The 20,070-nt window shown below is 47.1% G+C and overlaps 1 protein-coding gene across 1 annotated transcript in view; it reads right to left on the bottom strand.

Moving 5' to 3' along the window:
• The window catches only part of LOC119580991 (neuronal calcium sensor 2-like), a 16,114-nt gene extending 7,076 nt beyond the window's left edge, over nt 1-9,038 (bottom strand). The window contains exon 1 of the mRNA XM_037929251.1: nt 8,772-9,038. Coding sequence (XP_037785179.1) covers nt 8,772-8,951 — 180 coding nt within the window. The 5' untranslated portion in view covers nt 8,952-9,038. The remainder of the gene's footprint in view (nt 1-8,771) is intronic.
• Between the last annotated feature and the right edge of the window lie 11,032 nt (nt 9,039-20,070).

The following is a 20,070-nucleotide window of genomic DNA, read 5'->3' as shown; positions in this document are numbered from 1 at the left end:
TTTTTAAATAAAACATTTATAAAAAAAAACCATATAAAAATTTAAAACCCCATATAAAAAATATAAAATATTTTCTTTTTTTTAACGGGGGGTTTCATGTCTGGGGCCCCCGTGGCACGCATGATACTTAATTGTAGTTTTCATGTTGTGATGCTTTTGGAGGGGGAACGTGTTAGGGCCCCCAGTTCCTTTTCCACAGAGAGTGCGGTGTTACTTTTGGTAATCATTCTCTTTTTTTCCGGGCTTGGACCGAAACTGACTTGGGCGGGCGGGCCCCCCTGGCTAGGTAGGCAACGGGGGAAATTTTCCTTGCCAAGGGGAAAAAACGCGCGGCCCGGGTGACTCAAACCCCTTTGAACCAAGCCGCGTGCCATCTTGATCCGATGCTCAAACCCACTCAGCCCCCGGTTTTGGCATATACATACATATACATTACTTTAAATAACATATACATAATAGATATATAATAATATATATATATATAACACAATATATAAAAACATTATATACTTTAAAATATACATACATATATTTATTATATAATAAAATATATTAATAATGTATATGAATGTATAGTACACACACACCCCAAACACACACCAACACCACACACACACACACCACAACACACACACACACACACACCACACACACACCCACACACACAACACACACAACACCCAAAACACACAAAAACACACCCCACACCCACACACCACACACACACCAACACCCACACACTGTAAAAAATATTTTATATAATAATTAATTATTTATGTATTATATACATATATATCATATAACCATATATTCATATAATACATATAAAAATATATAAAAATATATATATATATATTACTATACAAAAAACATATAAAATTACAATACATATCAATAATAACATACACACACAACACACCAACCACCCCACACACACACACACACACACACACACACACAACACACACACAAAAAATAATATATATATTATATTTATACATGTAATAAATATATATCATTTTAAACATATATATCAATATATAATAGTCTATCTACATCAATAAAAAATATGTCAATCATCTATTATTTTATCATCTATCTATCTATCTATCTACTATCTATCTTTATCATCTACTATCTATCTATCTACTATCTATCTATTATCTACCCACACACAACACACACACACAACCACAAAAACCACAAACACAACACACCCACAAAACACCACACAACACACACACCACACACACCCCCACACACACACACACACACACACAACACCACACACACACACCACACATACACACACACAAAAATTTTATATATTTATATATATATATTTTAAATATATTTTATTTTATATATATATATATTTTATATATATATATATATATATTAAAATATATATAATTTTTAAAAATTAAAATAGGGGGTTTTTTTTAATAATTTTTTAAATAATATTTATATTTATATTTATTTATTTTATATATTATAAAAATTTTTAAAATTATATAATATTATATATTATAATAATATAATTAAAAAAAAAAAATTAACAAAAAAAATGGGGAGAGAGAGGGGAAGAGAGAGAGAGAGGGGGAGAGAGGGAGAGAGAGAAAAAAAAAAAGGGGGAGAGAAAGAAAGGAGAGAAAAAAAGGAGAGAGAGAAAGAAGAGAAAGAAAGAAAAGGAAAAGAGAGAGAAAGAAAAAGGGGGGAAGGAGAGGGGAAGGGGAGAGAGGGAGAGAGAGGAGAGAGAGAGAGGAAAGAGGAGTGACAGAAAGAGAGAAAGAGAGAGAGGACAGAGAGAGAGAGACAGAGAGAGAGGACGAAGAAAGAGAGAGGAAGAGGAGAAGGGAGAGGGGAAGAGAAGGAGAGGAGAGAGAGAAGAGAGAAGAAGAGAGAGAGAGAGAAGAGGGGCAGAAAAGAGAAAGAGGCGACAGACAGCAGACAGACAGAGAGAGAGAGGAGAGAGAGGAGAGAGGAAGAGAGAGGAGAAGAGAGAAGAGAGAGGAGGAGAGAGAGAGAAAAGGGGAAAGGGGGGGGGGAGCCCAAGGGTAAGGGAAGGTTGAAGTAAAATTAGAGACATAGAACACAATAGGTTAGATCGTTTTAAAAAACGGTAACAATAAAAAAGGTCCAAGTAAGCACCCCCCCGCCCTCCCCCCCCCCCTAACGACAAGCTTTTCACTTCCCCCCCCCCTCCCTTTAAAAGACCGTTGCCATAAGGGTTCGATCCGGAAACTTTTTCTTTCAGTATTAAAGGATTGGCAAGGGGGGGGAGGGGCGGGAAAGGGGGTGGGAAGGGAGGGGTCCTGGGGAAGGGAGGGACCTGGGGGATAGGTAAGGGGAAAAGGGGGAGGAAGAGGGCCCCATGGAGGGGGGGAAAGGGAGGGGGCGTGTGGGAGAGGGACCTTGGAGGGACTTTGGGGGAGGGGCCCTTTAAGAGGGACTTTAAGAGGGACCTTGGGAGGGACCGGGGGGGGGACCTTTGGGGAAGGGGGGCGAGTGGGAAGGAAAAATAAAAAAAGGGGGGGGGTAGGGGGGGAGTGCGGGAGGGTCAGGGAGAGGGGGTATCTTGGAGGGGCGAGGCAGAGGGAGGGGAGGGGGAAGAGGGCAAGAGGGGGGGGATGGGAAAGGGGGGGTGGGGGGGGGGGGGATTTTAAAGGGAAGGGGGGGGGGGTGGTGACAAGGAAGGTTCCAAAACAGAGCGTGAACCCCCCCCCCCCCTCCCTTCCCCATTCATCCCCTATTTGACCCGAATATTGATTTTAGCCCCCAGCGGGGGTCTTTTAGGGGGGCTCGAACGAGCTTCACTTTGGGGGCCTGCGAGTCATGAATGAACTGCACACCCGGATAGTGGATACAGCAAAGTGCCTGCACGCATGGTGACCAATTTCCCCTCGCAAAAATTTTCCGGGATGATATGTGCCGACCTGGGGTCCGCTCTCTACACCCTATCTCAGCCTCTTACCATTTTTCTCCCCTGCCCCCCTGTATAGCGCCCTTTTTACCTCTTCCCGCACGCCCCTCCGCAAAACTGTGCCTCCGGGGTTTAAAGCCTCCCAAATGATGCCCTTTTCTCCCCGGCAGCGCCCTCTGGGTCCTCGTAAGCCCTGGTTTATTGCCTCCACCATCCCCCCTATCGTCCTTATTACCCCCGCTTCCTCCCAGCCCTCACTCTTCCTAAAAAAGATTCCCCAACGAGCTCTGTGGGATTTTTTGTTTTTTATACTCGGTGTGCAAGCGCATCTCCCCCCGCGACCATTGTCCTAGTCCACGGAATTTTTTACCCCCCCCTCACCGACTCGCACAACCCTTATAGGTAAATCCCCGTTATGGGGAAAAAGAAGAGAGTAAAAGAAAAATAAAAAAGAAGGCCCCATATTTGCAAATAATCCTCTATTCCATCAGTGAGACCCCGCTTTCATGACGACGAAGCCCTGCACGGGTAGGATACGGGGACAAAGTTCCGAGCGTGAAGAAAATTTCCCCCAAAAACCGCTCAAAAGGGCCGGGCCCCCACGGAAGGGGGGACACCGGGGCCCGGTATCTGCCGCCAAATTTGCCAGAGGAAAAGGGGCCCAAATTATGAGAGAAGATCAAACCCGGGGCGGGGCCCGGCGGGTCGCGCCACGGGGCATGGGCAACGAGAAGCGGTTGTGAAGGAGGAGGGTGAAAAAAGGGGAAGGGGGGAAAAAGGGGGGGGAGGGAGAAGGGGGGGAGAGGGGGAAAGGGGGGAGGGAGGAGAAAGGGGGAGAGGAGGGAGAAGGGGGAGGGAGGAGAAGGGGAGGGGAGGGAGAAAGGGAAAAGAGGGAGGGGGGGAGTGGAGGAAGGGGAGAGTAGGGGAGGGGAAAAGAAAGGCAAATGTAGGACAAGATGGGGGGGGGGTGAAGACAGGGCCAAATTGCAGAAGCCTCGATGGGGGAAAGAGAAAGGAAAACAACAGGGAAGCGGGGGAGGGGAAAGGGCAATAAATACATAAACCAGGGAAAACGAGAGAAAGGGAGTAATGCATTGCGAAGGGAAAGGGGAGTCGCCAGGGGGTTTAGGGGAGGGGGGGGGGAGGGGAGGGGAGGGGGGGGGAGGGGAGGGGGGGGGGAGGGGAGGGGAGGGGGGGGGAGGGGGGGGGGGGGAGGGGAGGGGAGGGGGGGGGGGAGGGGGGGGGGGGGGGGGGGGGGGGGGGGGAGGGGAGGGGAGGGGGGGAGGGGAAGGGGCTGGAACGGAGGGACGTGACGTAAGAAGGACAAAAAAAATCATGTAAATTAAATATGTGATAGTATATATATATATATATTAATATTATTAAATATAATATACATACAGGGGATTAAATGTGAAATATTATGTTTATTATATATTATATTATTTATTTATATTATATTGGATATATATATTGTATATTATATTATATATTATATATTATATATATATATATATATATATATATATATATATATATAAAGATATATAATATATAATAGAAGAATAGAGATGAGAGGAGAGAGAGAGGAGAGAGAGAGAGAGAGAGAGAGAGAGAGAGAGAGAGAGAGAGAGAGAGAGAGAGACAGAGAGGGAGAGACAGAGAGGCAGAAAGAGAGAAAGAGGCAGATAGAGAGAGAGAGGCAGATAGATAGAGAGAGGCAGAGAGAGAGAGAGAGAGAGAGAGAGAGAGAGGAGAGAGAGAGGAGAGAGAGAGGAGAGATGAGAGAGAGAGAGAGAGAGAGAGAGAGAGAGAGAGGGGGGGGGGGAGACCAAGGTCAAGGTGACAGGTTGAAGTAAAATTAGAGACATAGACACACATATAGGTTAGATCGATTTTATATAAACGGTAGACAATCAAAAAAGGCTTCCAACGCTCAAGCAGCCCCCCGCCCTTCCACCCCCCCCTACACGACAAGCTTTTCACTTCCCCGCCCCCCTCCCTTTAAAAGACCCGTTGCCATAAGGGGTCGATCGCGGAAACTTTTCTCTTCTCGAGTATTAAAGGATTGGCAAGAGGGGGAGGAGGGGCGGAAGGGGATGGGAAGGGGTAGGGGTGCCTGGGGAGAGGGAGGGACCTTGGAGGGATAGAGTAAGGGTGAATGGGGGGAGGAAGAGGGCCCATGGAGGGGGGAAGGTAGGGGGCGGAGAGGGACCTTGGAGAGGGACTTTGGAGAGGGACCTTGAAGAGGGACCTTGAAGAGGGACCTTGGAGAGGGACCTTGGAGTGGGACCTTGGAGAGGGAGGCGAGTGGGAAGGAAAAGGGTAAAAGAAAGGGGGTGCGTAGGGGTGAGTGCGGGAGGATCAGGGAGAGGGAGGTATCTTGGAGGGACGAGGCAGAGGTGAGTGAGGAGGAAGAGGGATCAAGAAGGGGGTATGGCAGGAGAGGGTGGGGGGGGGAGATTTAAGGAAGGGGGGGCAGGGTAGGCTGACAAGGAAGAGTTCCCAAAGCAGAGCGTGAACCCCTCCCCCTCCCTCACTTCCACATTCATCCATTTACATATTAGACCTGTAATATTGATTGAGCCTCAGTCGGCGGTCTTGTATGGCGGCTCGAACGAGCTTCATCTTTCGTGGGCCACTGCGAGTCATGAATGAGACTGCAACACCTGGACTAGTGGAATACAGCAAAGCGCCTGCACTGACATGGTGACCAATTCCTCTCGCAAAATTATTTCCCTGGTATGATATAGTGCCGACCTGTGGGTGTCCGCTCTCTCATCACCCTATCTCACGCCTCTTATCCATTTATCTCCGCTCGCCATCCCATGTATCAGCGCCCCTTTTCTTACCCTCTTCCCGCACGCCCCTCCGCACATAACTGTGTCCTCCGGGATAATGCCTCCCAAATGATGCCCTTATCTCCCCGGCAGCGCCCTCTGGCTCCTCGTAAGCCATGTGTTTATTGCCTCCCACCATCCCCGTATCCGCTCGGCCTTATTACCTCCGCATGCCTCCCAGCCCTCCACTCTTCCTTAAAAGACAGATTCCCTAACGAGTCTCTGTGGCATTATTTGTGCTTTATACTAACGGTGTGCAAGCGCATCTCTCCCGGCGCGACCATTTGTCACTAGTCCACGGAAGTCTTCTAGCCCCGCCCTCACCGACTCTTGCACTAACCCTTAATAGGTAAATCCCCGTTATGGGTAAAAGAGAAGAGAGTGAAAAGAGAAAAATAAAAATGAAGGACCGATATTCGCAAATAATCCTCTATTCCATCAGGAGAGCCATGCTTTCATGACGACGAAGCCCCTGCACGGGTAGGATACGGCGGACAAAGTTACCGAGCGTGAGGAATTTCCCAATAACCGCTCAAAGGACCGGCCCGCACGGAAGGGGGACACGCGCGGCCGGATATCTGACCGCCAGAATGTTGCCAGAGGAATAGGCCAATTGATGAGAGCAAGATCAAGGCCGGGTCGGGCCGGCCGGGTCGCAGCCACGGGTCAGTGGGACACACGAGAAGACGGTTGGTGAAGGAGGAGGGTGAAAGAAGGGGAGAGGAGGGAGAAGGGGGAGGAGAGGGAGAAGGGGGGGAGAGGGAGAAGGGGGGAGGAGGGAGAAGGGGGGGAGAGGAGGGAGAAGGGGAGGGGTGTGGAGAGAGAAAGGAATGGAGGGAGAAGGGGAGGGGTGTGGAGAGAGAAAGGAATGGAGGGAGAGGGGGAGTGGAGGAAGAGGGAGGAGTAGGGAGAGGGGTATTAGGAAAGGCAAGATGTAGGACAAGATGGGGGGGAGGGGGTAGAAGACGAGGACCAATTGCAGAAGCCTCGATGGGAAACGAGAAGGAAAGCAACGAGGCAAGCGGGCGAGGGGAAAGGCAATAAGTACATAAACCAGGAACACGAGAGTAAGTGCAGTAATGCATTAGCGAAGGAAAAGGGGAAGTCAGCCAGGGCGTTGAGGGGAGGGGAGGGGAGGGGAGGGGAGGGGAGGGGAGGGGAGGGGCTGGAACGAAGGGACGTGACAGTAAGAAGGACAAATAAGGCCTGGGCGGGAAGGACGCGGCCGAATGAGGCCAAGGCGCCCAATCCCCAGATTAACAAGAGCCCGACACAACCGGGTATTCCTCGCATCCGCCGAGGGGCAGACTGGAGATAATGACGTCACAGGATTAGTCACCGCGGCATCTCGAACCCAGCGGGAGAGGCGCGGTTTCTGGCTGCTGCTGCGGCAAGAGGAGGAGGCCAGGGGGAGTTGGCGAGGGAGAAAGCTAACACCACAGACAAAAAAGAAATAAAGAAAATGACGCAGATAAAACAAATCTAGAGAGTAAAATCGAAATGTCGGCAACGCGGTGAAATCAACCTTCAGGCACGAAGAACGCGCGAAACACAATTTACACACGCAAGACGTCATCGCCGGCAGCTCGTCTCGCCGACGCCATGGACTTCGAGCTCTGCTGCTTCATGACTCGCCGGCCGTTGTGTCCTGAGCGCCTCACGAGGGTCACGTGGTCGGGTGTCAAGAAGACTATACTTGACGAGGGGAGTGAAGGAGGGAGCATCGATTGGCGATTCTGGAGAGCGCTGAAGGAAAGGAGGGAGGGAGGGAGGGAGGGAGGGAGGGAGGGAGGGAGGGAGGGAGGGAGGGAGGGAGGGAGGGAGGTGGGAGGGTAGGAGGGAGGGAAGGTGGGAAGCTAGAAGGGAGAGAAGGAGGGATGGAAAGGAGGAGGTAAGGTGGGAGGGAAGGTGCGCAGGAGGGAGGGAAGGAGGTAAGATAGGTGGGGCAGGAGGGAAGGTGGGAGGGAAGAAGGGAAGGTGGAGAAGGAGAGAAAGTAGGTAGGAGGGAGGGAAGAAGGGGAGTGGGTTGCTGAATGTTGCCCGAGGCGACTGCTGTGCAAAATTTAGGTTTACAGGTGAGGAAAGGCTAGGCATGACGGAGGGAGAATCGAAATAGAATGGAGATAAATATGAAAGAGGGACTGATCAGGAACCTCTTACTTGCGCAAAATAACGGAAAGTATACCTAGATCAAAGACAAAAACGCGAAAAGAGGGAAGGGAAGAGGCTGAAACAGCAACACAATGCAATACTTAAGTCGTGTATTTTGTAAGTGCGTACGAAATCCACAAAAACATAACACAAAACACGCTATAAAAAGAACCGCTAGAAACTAAAGAAAACGGCGGGAGGGACGCACGCAACAACAACAGAATCTGAGGCGGCTAACAAAAAAAGTGTTCGGGAACGTCTTCAAACCAACCTCCTGGAGATAACAGCGGCGGCACTACCTTGGCAAATGATAAGAAAATCAATAGTTCGTCCACCTGTGCCTGGATCAGCCCAGCCAGCCGTGGCGCCGCAGAAATCGCCAGAATCAAAACAAAGCCTCGTCTCGCAGGCTCAGGAAGGGAAGCGCCGCGGACGCCCTCGGCTGCCTCCTCCTCCGCTCCTTGGGTGCCGGGGGTGGGGGTGGCCAGGGGATGACTTAATGAGTGAGTGAGTGAGTGAGTGAGTGAGTGAGTGAGTGAGTGAGTGAGTGAGTGAGTGAGTGAGTGAGTGAGTGAGCGATCGGACGAGAAAGTATGTGAGTGAGAGAGTGGGTGGGTGAGTGTATAAACTGAACATATCCACATAAACTCACCCGCGCGCGTTTATAGGATAGTGTCATATTTTATGTTTACGTACACATCTTAACCAAGTTTACCATAGTCAGTATACAAATCCACAAAAAAAATCTGTCAGAAAAAAAACTTACCTTTTCTAAAATTAACAACTTTGAAATCTTTCTAAAAAAAAAAAATTAATACAAAAATAAATCATTAAAAGCCGAGACAATGAGCACTCACCTTGAAATCTATGTAGCCATTCTTGTCCATGTCGAAGGTTCTGAACACGTGGTCGCAGAACTCTTCAGCGTTGCCGGAGGGGAAGAACATCTTGTACATGTCAACGAACTTGTCGGGCGTGAGGCGGCCGCTGGGACAATCTTGCTGGAGGGCGCGAGGGAGAGGGAGAGAGAGAGACATCAGTCAAAGGTGTACATCCCCCTTTACTTCGGCTATTGATCGACTCCCCTGTGTTCTTGGCAAGCTGGCCTCGCCTAAAAGCTTCTGTCCGTGTGTTTTTTTTTGGAGCGATCGGCAGGTAGGTAGGTAGGTAGGTAGGTAGGTAGGTAGGTAGGTAGGTAGGTAGGTAGGTAGGTAGGTAGGTAAGTAGAGATGTAGGAAGGCTGAGAGATAGGGCGGTAGGACAGTAGGTAAGTAGGTACGCAGGCTAATAGGTTAGTAGGTAGAGTACGTAGAGAAGGAAGGAAGGAAGGAAAGAAGGGGGTACGTAGGAAGGATGGAGGGTAGGTATGGAGGAACGAAAATAAGAAGGAAGAAAAAAGGGAAAGGTAGGTAAATACATAAATAAATAGGTAGGTAGGTAGGTAGGTGGGTAGGTGTGGGTGGGTGGGTGAGTGGTTAGGTAGGTAGGTAGGTAGGTAGGTAGGTAGGTAGGATAGGTAGGTAGGTAGGTAGATAGGTAGGTAGATAGACAGGTAGGAGAGTAGATGTGTATCTGTGTGTGTGTGGTGTGGTGTGTGTGTGGTGTGTGTGTGTGTGTGTGTGTGTGTGTGTGTGGGTGTGTGGTTGTGGTGTGTGGTTGTGTGTGTGTGTGTGTATGTGTGTGTGGGTGTGTGTGTGTGTGGTGTGTGGTGTGTGTGTGTGTGTGTGTGTGTGTAGTGTATTTATATGTATATGTATCTGAATATGTATGTGTCTGTGCATGTACATGTATGATTGATATATATAATATATAATATATATATAAGATATATATATATAATAATATATCTTATATGTATATGTATATGTATATGTATATGTATATGTATGTGTCTGTGCATGTGCATGTGCATGTGCATGTGCATGTACATGTATGCATATGTATATGTATATGTATGTTTATGTATATGACATATATGTATTGATATACAGATTATATAACAATAGCCACAGATATGACAATCAAATCCTTTCTATTTTACGTTAATGGATCAGCATAGTATTATCAAAGTCTATATGCCAGAGAAAATACATATTAATTCATAATGAATGTAATAACCATTAATAGACACAGAGTATACATTCACATAATTATTTTTTCAACACATGCACGCACACATTGTAAGAATGAATGAAATACACACGAAACTAACAAATTATATTACAAAACAGGTTGTAGGATTACGATCACTCCACGTCCCTGTTTTCAAAGATGACTCAAAGATAACGCAGGTGAGCCAATTGGATCAAACACAAGCATAAGCATTATCTGCCACTGTCCCTAGCAATGAACATGGTCACCGTCTGTCTGTCTGTCTGTCTGTCTGTCTGTCTGTCTGTCTGTCTGTCTGTCTGTCTGTCTGTCTGTCTGTCTGTCTGTTGTCTGTCTGTCTGTCTGTCTGTCTGTCTGTCTGTCTGTCTGTCTGTCTGTCTGTCTGTCTGTCTGTCTGTCTGTCTGTCTGTCTCTGCCTGCCTGCCTGGCTCCCTGCCTGCCTGCCTCATTCTCTCGCCCTCGCTCTCATTCACTCATTCTTTCTGCCTTATTCTCTCGCTCGCTCGCTCTCATTCATATGCCTTCTTGCGCATTCCGTCGCTCTATTTCCCATCATCTCGCACTCTAACTCACTCATTCATTCCCTTCTCCCTCTCTCTCTATCTTTTCTCTCCCTCTCTCACTTTCTCTCTCTCGATCTCTCATTGTCTTTTTCTCGCTCTCTCATTTTCTCTCTCTCGCTCTCTCCCTCTCCCCAATTAAAAGTAGCACAATAGTATACAAAGTTGACAAGGGCCCCGAGCGCCGTGGTGTGGGCAGGCTTTTGTGAAGCAGCCCTCATGGCTGGCTGCAACCAGCTGGTGCACGGTTTTATTCTCCTTTGTTGCGGAGTGTAATCCTCTTTCTTTTCCCCTTTTTTTACATCAGCGAATTAAGAAATATATTCGGTAAGTGTATGTGCACACACATCTAAACAAGTAAAACAAAGAGAAGATTCGCCTGTATCATTACTTCACAAGTACGCACGAGAAGAAAGAAGAAAAGAGAGAGAGAGAACGAGAGAGAGAGAGAGAGAGAGAGAGAGGAGAGGAGAGAGGAGAGAGAGGAGAGAGAGAGAAGAGAGAGAATGTTCGACCGTTTTGCTACATCGACTGCACAGCAAAAATGCTAGAAACGCAGACATACGATACACGAGCAGAGACGCAAAACACGAAAACAGGACCAGAGAACAGCAGCACAAGATGACAGCCTGAGAAACAGACCCCCCGAGAGTAGAAGATCGAGCTGAGAGACAGAGACAGAGAGAGGAAGAGAGAGGGGAGATGAGATGAGAGAAGAGGATGCAGACGAGAGAGAGAGAGAGAGAAGAGAGACGAGAGTCACGGTGACCTCAAGATGTACGTAAGGCAGATGATAAGAGAGAGAGAGTAGGGGAGAGAGTGAAGAGAAGGGTAGAGAGAGAAGAGAGAGAGATAGAGGAGAGAGAGAGAGAGAGAGAGAGAGATAGAGAGAGAGAGATGAGAGAGAGAGAGAGAGGGAGAGATGAGAGAGAAGAAGAGAGAGAGAGAGAGAGAGAGAAGGAGAGAGAGGGAGAGAGAGAGAGAAGAGAGAGAAGAGAGGAGAGTGAGGAGAGAGAAGTAGAGGAGAGGAGAGAGAGAAGAAGAGAGGAGAGAGAAGAGAGAGAGAGGAGGAAGAGAGAAGAGAGAGAGAAGGAGAGAGAGAGAGAGAGGAGAGAAGAGAGAGAGAGAGAGGAGAGAGAGGGGAGAGAGAGAGAGAGAGAGAAAGAGAGAGAGAGACAAGAAAGACAAGAAAAAAAACAAGAAAGAGAAACAGAAAGAAAGACAAGAAAGAGAAACAGAAAGAAAGAGCGAAAACGTAGGGAGGAAGAGAAGGGAGAGGGGGAATACAAATAAACCGTAAATAACCATAATTAACTCATTATACACAGCAAATAAATAATTCATAAAAAACGATTCTGGGTACATAAAATACAGCCACTTAAGAACACAATAACAACATAACTAAAATGAGATATAAACATAAGAAATAGTGAAGCTAGCCATCAAAAATAACAATCAAGAATGATGCCAGACGCAAACAAAAATCCTCAGTGAAATACAAGAAAAGACGCAAATTGTAGAAGAGAAATAAGGAAAAATACAAGGAAAGTGAAAATGTTACGAGAAGAACAGCGAGGAGGAGGAAGGGGATAATGACAGAAGAAAATAAGTAAGAGGAAATGGGAAATAGAGGGAAAAGAAGAGAAGGAGAAAGAAGATAATAGAATAGGAGAGGAGGAAGAGGAAGAAAATGGCAGAAGACGACGAAGAGAGGAAAAAAAGAAAGAGAACAAAAGAGGAGGATGAAGAAAATAACACAAGGAGAAAAAGAGAGGAGAAAAAGAGAAGAGAAAAGGAGAAGAGAAAGTAATATCTTCCGTGTCAACATAAGCACCAGGAGAGGCACGGCGCGTCACCCACACTTCGCTCCCCGCACTCATTCCGAACCCGCCGCCCACACAAAGGGGATCTATGGCACTCTCAAGACAGCGTGTCCACCACCTCTTCATGAAGGTCAGGGGTCAAAGGTTAATAGACAGAAAGGTCAGCGAAGGCGGCCCTAAGGTAAAGAGAGACTAAGATGATTAAAAAAAGAGGAGAGGGTGAGAGAGGCAAGAGTGAAGGAGAAGGGAAGAGCAGGGGACGGGTAAAGAGGGCCAAAGGATGTAGGGAAAGGGTAGCAGACGCGGGAAGGGCCAGGGGGCACAGGGAAATAGAGGGGGTGTGGAGATGTCAGGGTGCATAGGGGAAGGGAGGGAAGACGTGGGAAGGGCCTGGGGATGAAGGAGAAGGGAAGGGAGACGTCGAGAGGGTCAAGGGGGTAGAGGGAAAAGGGGAGACGTGGAGGGAGGCGGGTGCATAGGGGAGGGGAGATGCAGGGAGGACCAGGGGATGAGGGGGAAAAGAAGGGGAGACGTGGAGAGGGCGGGGGGGGGGGGGGCGCAGAGGGAAAAGGAGGGGAGCTGCGGGGAGGGATAGGGTCAAGGTGAAATGGAGAGGATATATGGGAAGGCGAGAAAGGTAGGGGAAAGAGCAAGGACAAAGGGGAAGGGAGGCGTGGGAATGATCGTGGAGGGAAGGAAGGGGAAAAGAAGGAGGCCTGCGGAGGACCAGGAGGCAAGAGGAAAGGGAGGGGGGAGGTCGTCACACGCTCGAGCAGGTGAGTAAGCGACACGGCCCGAGCGTCCCGAAGGGCACGTCCACGATGCGGTGAGGGGTCGTCACGCGCCCTTCACTAACTCACTTGGGACCCCACCGCACAAAACCCTAATGAGGCCGTCTACTAATTGGATAAAAAATAAAATTCGAGAAAAAAAATGAACTGACGCCAGGAAAAAGTTAAGTAAAACAAAAATGTATACACAGAAACACTCCTAAGACAGTCATACGGACAACAGTATCAGCATGTGTCTTCGGAATAAAAATAAGTAAATAAAAAACAAAGAGAGAGAGAGAGAGAGAGAGAGAGAGAGAGAGAGAGGGAGAGAGAGAGAGAGAGAGAGGAGAGAGAGAGAGAGAGAGAGAGAGGAGGGAGAGAGAGAGGAGAGAGAGAGAGAGAGAGAGAGAGAGAGAGAGAGAGAGATGGGCAGATATACAGACAGACAGACAGACAGACAGACAGAAATATATATATACATATATATATATATATATATATATATATATATATAGATAGATAGATAGATAGATAGATAGATAGATAGATAGATAGATAGATAGATAGATAGATAGATATAGATAGATATCCACAGATATAAACTGATACAGACAGATAGCACAGCAATGAAACTATAACAATAAACAAATTCAAAATTACCCAACGCAAAAGTTAAAGAATCTGTTGCCTTTAATCCTACCGATGCCAACCACACAGCCGGAATGTTCTGTTCCTCTACCTCTCTCCACCTCCCTCTCCTTCCTTTCCCACTACTAAAAGAAAAACATCTACTTCCTCTAAGAGATAGTATTCCGGACATTAATCTTGCGGGTGTTGCAGTCCGCAACACCCGCATGTAATATATATATAATAATATATACATAATATATTAATATATATATATATATATATATATATATATATATATATATAGAATAAAATGTATATACATATATATAATAATAGTATATACAAACACAATATATATATACAATAAAAGAATATAAATAATATATATGATATTATGATATATATATAATATTATATAATCATATATTATATATGTTATACACATATTACATATATATATACACACACACACACACACACACACACACACACACACACACACACACACACACACACACACACACACACACACACATATATATATATATAAAAGAATAAAAAAGGAAAAAAAAAAAGAGCTAGGAGGCAGATATTTGTGAATGCCGTCCACGCCCGCGCTTTAATGAGGCACCAGGTAAGGGACGTGTTAGGACTCCCACTTCTAACGAGAGATACTGCATCACCGGCTGCCTGGCGTCTTCACTTGCTTTTTCTGTTTACATTTTCCCCTCCTTTCTTCTTGTTTCTCTCTGCTCATTTTGTTCATCCTTCCTCTTTTTTCTTTTTCTTTTCCTTTGTTTTTTTACTCCGCCCCTTTCTTTTTACGGTTCATTATCCTCTTTTTTCATACATCTTAGTTTCTCGATATTTAAATTACCCATTTTTTAATACGAATTTCAATTCATGTTCTTCCTATCCCCCTTCAATATTCTCATTCCTAATCTAATGTTCTTTTTTCTCACTTCCTTCCTATCGTGTGCCTTGAATCAGTAAAAAGACTAAAACCGCGTTCGAATCCACGGAATATTCTACCTCGTATTACTCGGGCAAAGTTGCACCAACTCGGACACGCGGGCCGAGCGCCGCTGGAATTTTCCTCATCGGTACCCCTAAATAGTGCCAGCATGTCATCTCTCCTTCCCAGCTTCCTTTTCAAACGCGGCCTCGTTCCCTTCCTTCACTCAGTCTCTCATTTTCATCTTTGAGAGAACTAATTAGCTCTATTCTAATTGACTCTCAAAACTACTCACACATGCAACAGCCAGGCCTCCTCTCTTTTTATGCATTTTTCTTGCATTTGTTTTCCCTGATTTCTTCTTGTCTTATTTACATAAACAGTCAAAGTGGAAATATATTAGTTAATAAGGACAAAGAATTCCAACAAGTGCAAATCAGAACGCAGTCACCAGTTTTTTCCGTAGGGGAGGGGATGGGGAGGGATGGAGAGGGATGGGGAGGGAAGGTGGGAGGAAAGGAGGGAGGGAGGTGACCACTAAGGGTGCCTCTGCTTGCCCGGCCGTCCCTAAACGCCTTTCAGAAGCGACAGGAAAGTCGTAACTCAGTGACACAACGTAAATCCCGCGACGCCGAGGCGGCCGTCCCTCGCAAGGTCTCGCGCCTTTATGGACAATTTAATGAAGCAATATCTCAAGCTGTAAAAGATGAGCCTCCCACCAGCGGCGACATCCCGCACTTCGCACCGCCACAAGTCACGCAACAAACAACCCGCAGCTCTCGCATTCCCTCCATTACTTCGCATTGTGGCATCAGGATGTCTCCGGCGAATAATAAAGTGCGACTCCCCTCGCGCAGAAAGCCTCGGCGCCTCCCCACCTCTCTCCCTCGCGCAGAAAGCCTCGGCGCCTCCCCACCTCCCTCCCTCGCGCTCCCTTGCATCACAAAGCTACAATCGGGACGGAGACGCGGAAACGTCCTCAAAGGAAAGCGCAGGAGGCCAGCGGGCATCGTCCATAACGGCGGCGGCTGAAAGTGGGCGCCATTCTCGTAACTCTTCCGGCGCTAGACGAAGTGAATAGTACCTCGCTTCCAGGGGCCGCTCGCACCGCCGCCCACCTGGGAGTGCCTCGGGAAAAGCGCTCGGCCAGGACGAGCCAGGATGTCACAGCCTCGCGAACAGCCAAGAGAGTTAGGTGGCTATAACATATTCAGGGCGGCAGCAAATCGCTCAAGCTGAGATACATTTTCACATTTTGATAAGATCCAATCTATAAAGAGAAATGGCGTTGCTTCTAAACACAAAACTTTACTCCCCCGTCCCGGTGGCCATTTGCTGCTGCACCTCCTTCCGAGCGCGAGGACAGGTGGCACTGAAACACTATCACAAACAGTGACACAGCATTATTAACGGGGCCCTCAAGGCAAACGAGTGACGGGATTGTGAAGACAGACTCGGCACTGACACCAGCCGGAGTGCCAAGAGAGCCGAGGCAGCAAACGAACAGTTGGGGGATGGCAACCAGCGTGGCATTGAGTGGCACGCGTGACGGCGGCAGACGAGGCAAGAGAGGCAAGCGAGACGGCTACTCATGAGGGCTATAATCACGTGGGATGGCGGCGATAACGCGATGGACACGCTATAATCACTGCGCTGAAAGGCCTCCGCCACGCCGTTAGGTTATTAACAGGCCCTCGCCTAAAGGAATACAATAGCTCGTTATCTGTGACAAGCGGTCGTATCATTTGTCTGCCGCCGCCGCCGCGTCTTCCTCGTCAAACAGAACAAAAATATAGAAAGAAAATATGGATATGCCATCAAACACAAGCTAATTTCTCCCATTGTGTCAGATTAAAAAAAAAGTCCACAAATTGGTCCTAATACAAATATCCCCGCGCAGTACAGCTTCCGTCAGCTATTAGCATTTGCAAATTCCGAAGATTATATCACTTTATTTCCTTGTATAATTTTTTACCTCTCTTCGTACATCATAAAAGGATGCATTGTCGGCAGTGAAACAGTGTGTAAAAATCGAAAAAGTAATATATCGACAAATGACAGCAGTATCAGTAACTAGCTAAACCTATATTTACCAGTGAAATGCAGTTTTACTCGTACTCAAATGAGCGAAACATTACAGATTCAGTTGCGAACGGACATTCCAAGAGAATCATTTGAATAGCAGTTTCTCATTATTCGTCGTATATCGCTGTTCTTTAAAGCGATTGACATGCTATGTAAATATCATCGACAAATACATATTCTTTTTTACTTTAACACGACGCAGAACCATGGGTGCCATGCAAAACTCTCTCTCTCTCTCTCTCTCTCTCTCTCTCTCTCTCTCTCTCTCTCTCTCTCTCTCTCTCTCTCTCTCTCTCTCTCTCTCAAACATCCTTGATTCCATCTTTTGATTTCCCTTCTCCTTCAATCGGCAAGACCGACACGGCAGATATAACTATTCTTACAAAAGTTGGTATAACAATCAAACTCACTGATACTGCTCATAACATTTTTCAGCGCTGTCCTCAAAAGCTGATTTTGGGATCGGATCACGGAAAGTTATCAGGACTGCGTTGAGAAATTGTTGGGTTCTTACGACAGACTCTAGAGAAAAAACTAGAAATGTTACCTGTTTTGTGCCCATACTATCTGCTGTCGTTCTTCCCACACTTTATATATATAAATTGGTTCCACTCTGAAGAGGCATTCTTTCGAATATACATGAATATGACCAACGCAGGAGCATATATTCCAGTGAGCATGAAGGGAACAAGATGCTGTAAATCGTAGTCAACAACATGAACATCAGCAAAACAAAGTCTACGGGAACATGTCTCCTAATTTCATTTACTCTTGCTAATTCCCTCGCCCCAGATCTCGTTCGCATCTGATGAGCTATTAGCTATGCGGAAATCAGATTTAGACAGGCCAACAAACGTGATAACTGTACGGTAACACAACATGTTATCCTCATCAGGGGCGACGACGCACCAGAAGGAGATATACGCGTAGTGGGGGAGGAGGGGGAGGGGGGGAGAAGGGAGAGGTAGATCTTGGCTTCTTCCCTAACGCTGCCTCACATGGTAAACAAAATCCCTCGAGGGCCTTCGCGTCTTTCAAATAAAGCCTCCGGGCGGCGGGCATTACCACCCACCGCAGAGCCATTCCACTGCGCATTTCTCTTCCTCTCACATCGAACTCCGTCTCACTCTGTTATTACCTCAACATTTCTGAAAAAAAATTCTTAAACATCTTGCAGATTATTCAAAATGCATCGTCTATCCCTTCTCTCTGCTATTATTTTAGAATATCGATCAGTATCTGAAATTCCGATAAGCATCCCCGAAAACTAAACACATTTGTGACCATAAACACAAAGAGGAAATGGGTGCGGTGATGATGAAAAAAACAATCGTAAAAGAATTATCACATAAACGAAAAAGCCAGAAGAAGAAAGGACCATGAAAGCAAACAAAAGGCGCTTGTGGAATCTTATTAAGTTGCGAAATGAACGCTCGACAGAGGAAGTGTGGGAGAACGGTCCACCTGTGAGCGTATTTGGGTAGGTTGCGGTGGACTTTCTAAATGAGAGAGAAACAGAGAGAAAGATGGGCACACGACATACTGTGTACATATGTGTATACATGTGTATAAATGTATTAATATGTATCGTATAGTACGACATTTTGAAAACAAGAGAAAGAGAGAGAGAGAGAGAGAAATGTAAAGAGGGGAAAGGAAGGAAGAGAAAATTGGGAGAGCAAGAGGAAGAAGGAAAAAAGTGTGGGAGAGAGGGGAAGGAAGAGACGAAGGGAGAGTGAGGGGGAGAAAAGAGAACAGAGCAGAGGAGAGGAGAGGAAAGATGGGGAGAGTGAGGGGGTCGAGAGATCGACACTAAGGTTGTGACGTCACAAGGATTCTCAAGAGATAAGGCAGGACGGACAAAGAACATGCCAGAGTGTCGTTATCCCATGATGGGAGGAAGCCTTGGATAAGAGGTCACGTGATATCGCCACATGCCGGGGCCCCTTACTTTGAGTACTCTCGCTTCCACTTCGCCATGTGGCAGGAGTTTGGATCAGCCATGTGGCAGGGGTTTGGATCAGCCATGTGGCAGGAATTCGGTTCAGCTATGTGACAGGAGTTCGAATCAACCATATGGCAGTTCAGATCAGCCATGTTGGAGGAATTTGGATGAGCCATGTGGCAGTTTGGATCAGCATGGGCAGTTTGGATCAGCTGTGGCAGGGTTGGACAGCAGGGCAGTTGGATCAGCCATGTGGAGGAGTTTAGATCACCATGTGGCAGGATTTGGATCAGCCCTTGCGAATTCGTTTCAGCTATGTGCGGAGTTCGAATCAAAATATGCAGTCAGATCAGCCATGTGGAGGAATGGATGAGCTGTGCAGTAGACAGAGTTGGAGGGGTTGGATCAGCATGTGGAGGATTCGGTTCAGCCATGTGGCAGGGATCGATCAACCTATGTGCAGATTCGAAATCTCCCTTGTTCTCTTCTTTTCCACCTCAGCGTTTAGTGAACAAAATACGAAGCGAGTCTCCGTGGCCGAGTGTCAAGCGTAAGTGACCCATGAGACAGGGGAGGGAGGCATCTACGCTTTATATTCACGCCACTTGCCAGAGATAAATCCTTACGTGCTCTACGAACCAACTCGAATCTGGGTCTCCGTTTTGAAACAGACTTTGAATACCTTAACTGTTTTGAAAAAACGCAGTGGAATGGCCCGGCTATTAGTATTTACCTTGTATTCATTTGTTCATCAGGAGACTGTTCACATCACTACATCATTTCAAATCTAACAATAGATATATTGTCGTCATACTGCCATTATTCTCTATACGAAGATTGTCCCTCCTGTCTGACCGGAGGGCGAAGGAAGTAAAGGCAATTTTCGCGAGACGGTGTCCACCTGAGATAAGATTCAGCGGAGAGAGCGCCGTTCCGCCCAAGCCGCGCGAGCAGTCGCTGCGGGAGAAATACGGCCATAAATTGCGGCTGCCGTCTGGCCCGGGCCCTTTCTCAAAATCCAATGACTCGAAACAAGAGTCAATTTGCCAATAATGAAGAGGCAATTCAGCGGTAACGAGTCAGAAGTTGGGTAAACATCCCACCCCCCCGCCACCTCCCCCCAACTCCTCGACTTTTCGCGCCGTCGCCCACAAACAAGACGACAAATCAAGCGCCGAAAGCGAAGCGCGCGCCCCAGCCTCAGCCACCTCGCCAAGCATTCTTTTAGGGCGGGACGGATGCTGCCAGCGGCGCTGTCGTGGTGGTGACCCGA

Source organism: Penaeus monodon, chromosome 2, assembly GCF_015228065.2.
Source record: "Penaeus monodon isolate SGIC_2016 chromosome 2, NSTDA_Pmon_1, whole genome shotgun sequence".
Taxonomy (NCBI): domain Eukaryota; kingdom Metazoa; phylum Arthropoda; class Malacostraca; order Decapoda; family Penaeidae; genus Penaeus; species Penaeus monodon.
This window is presented reverse-complemented; position numbering and strand designations above follow the sequence as displayed.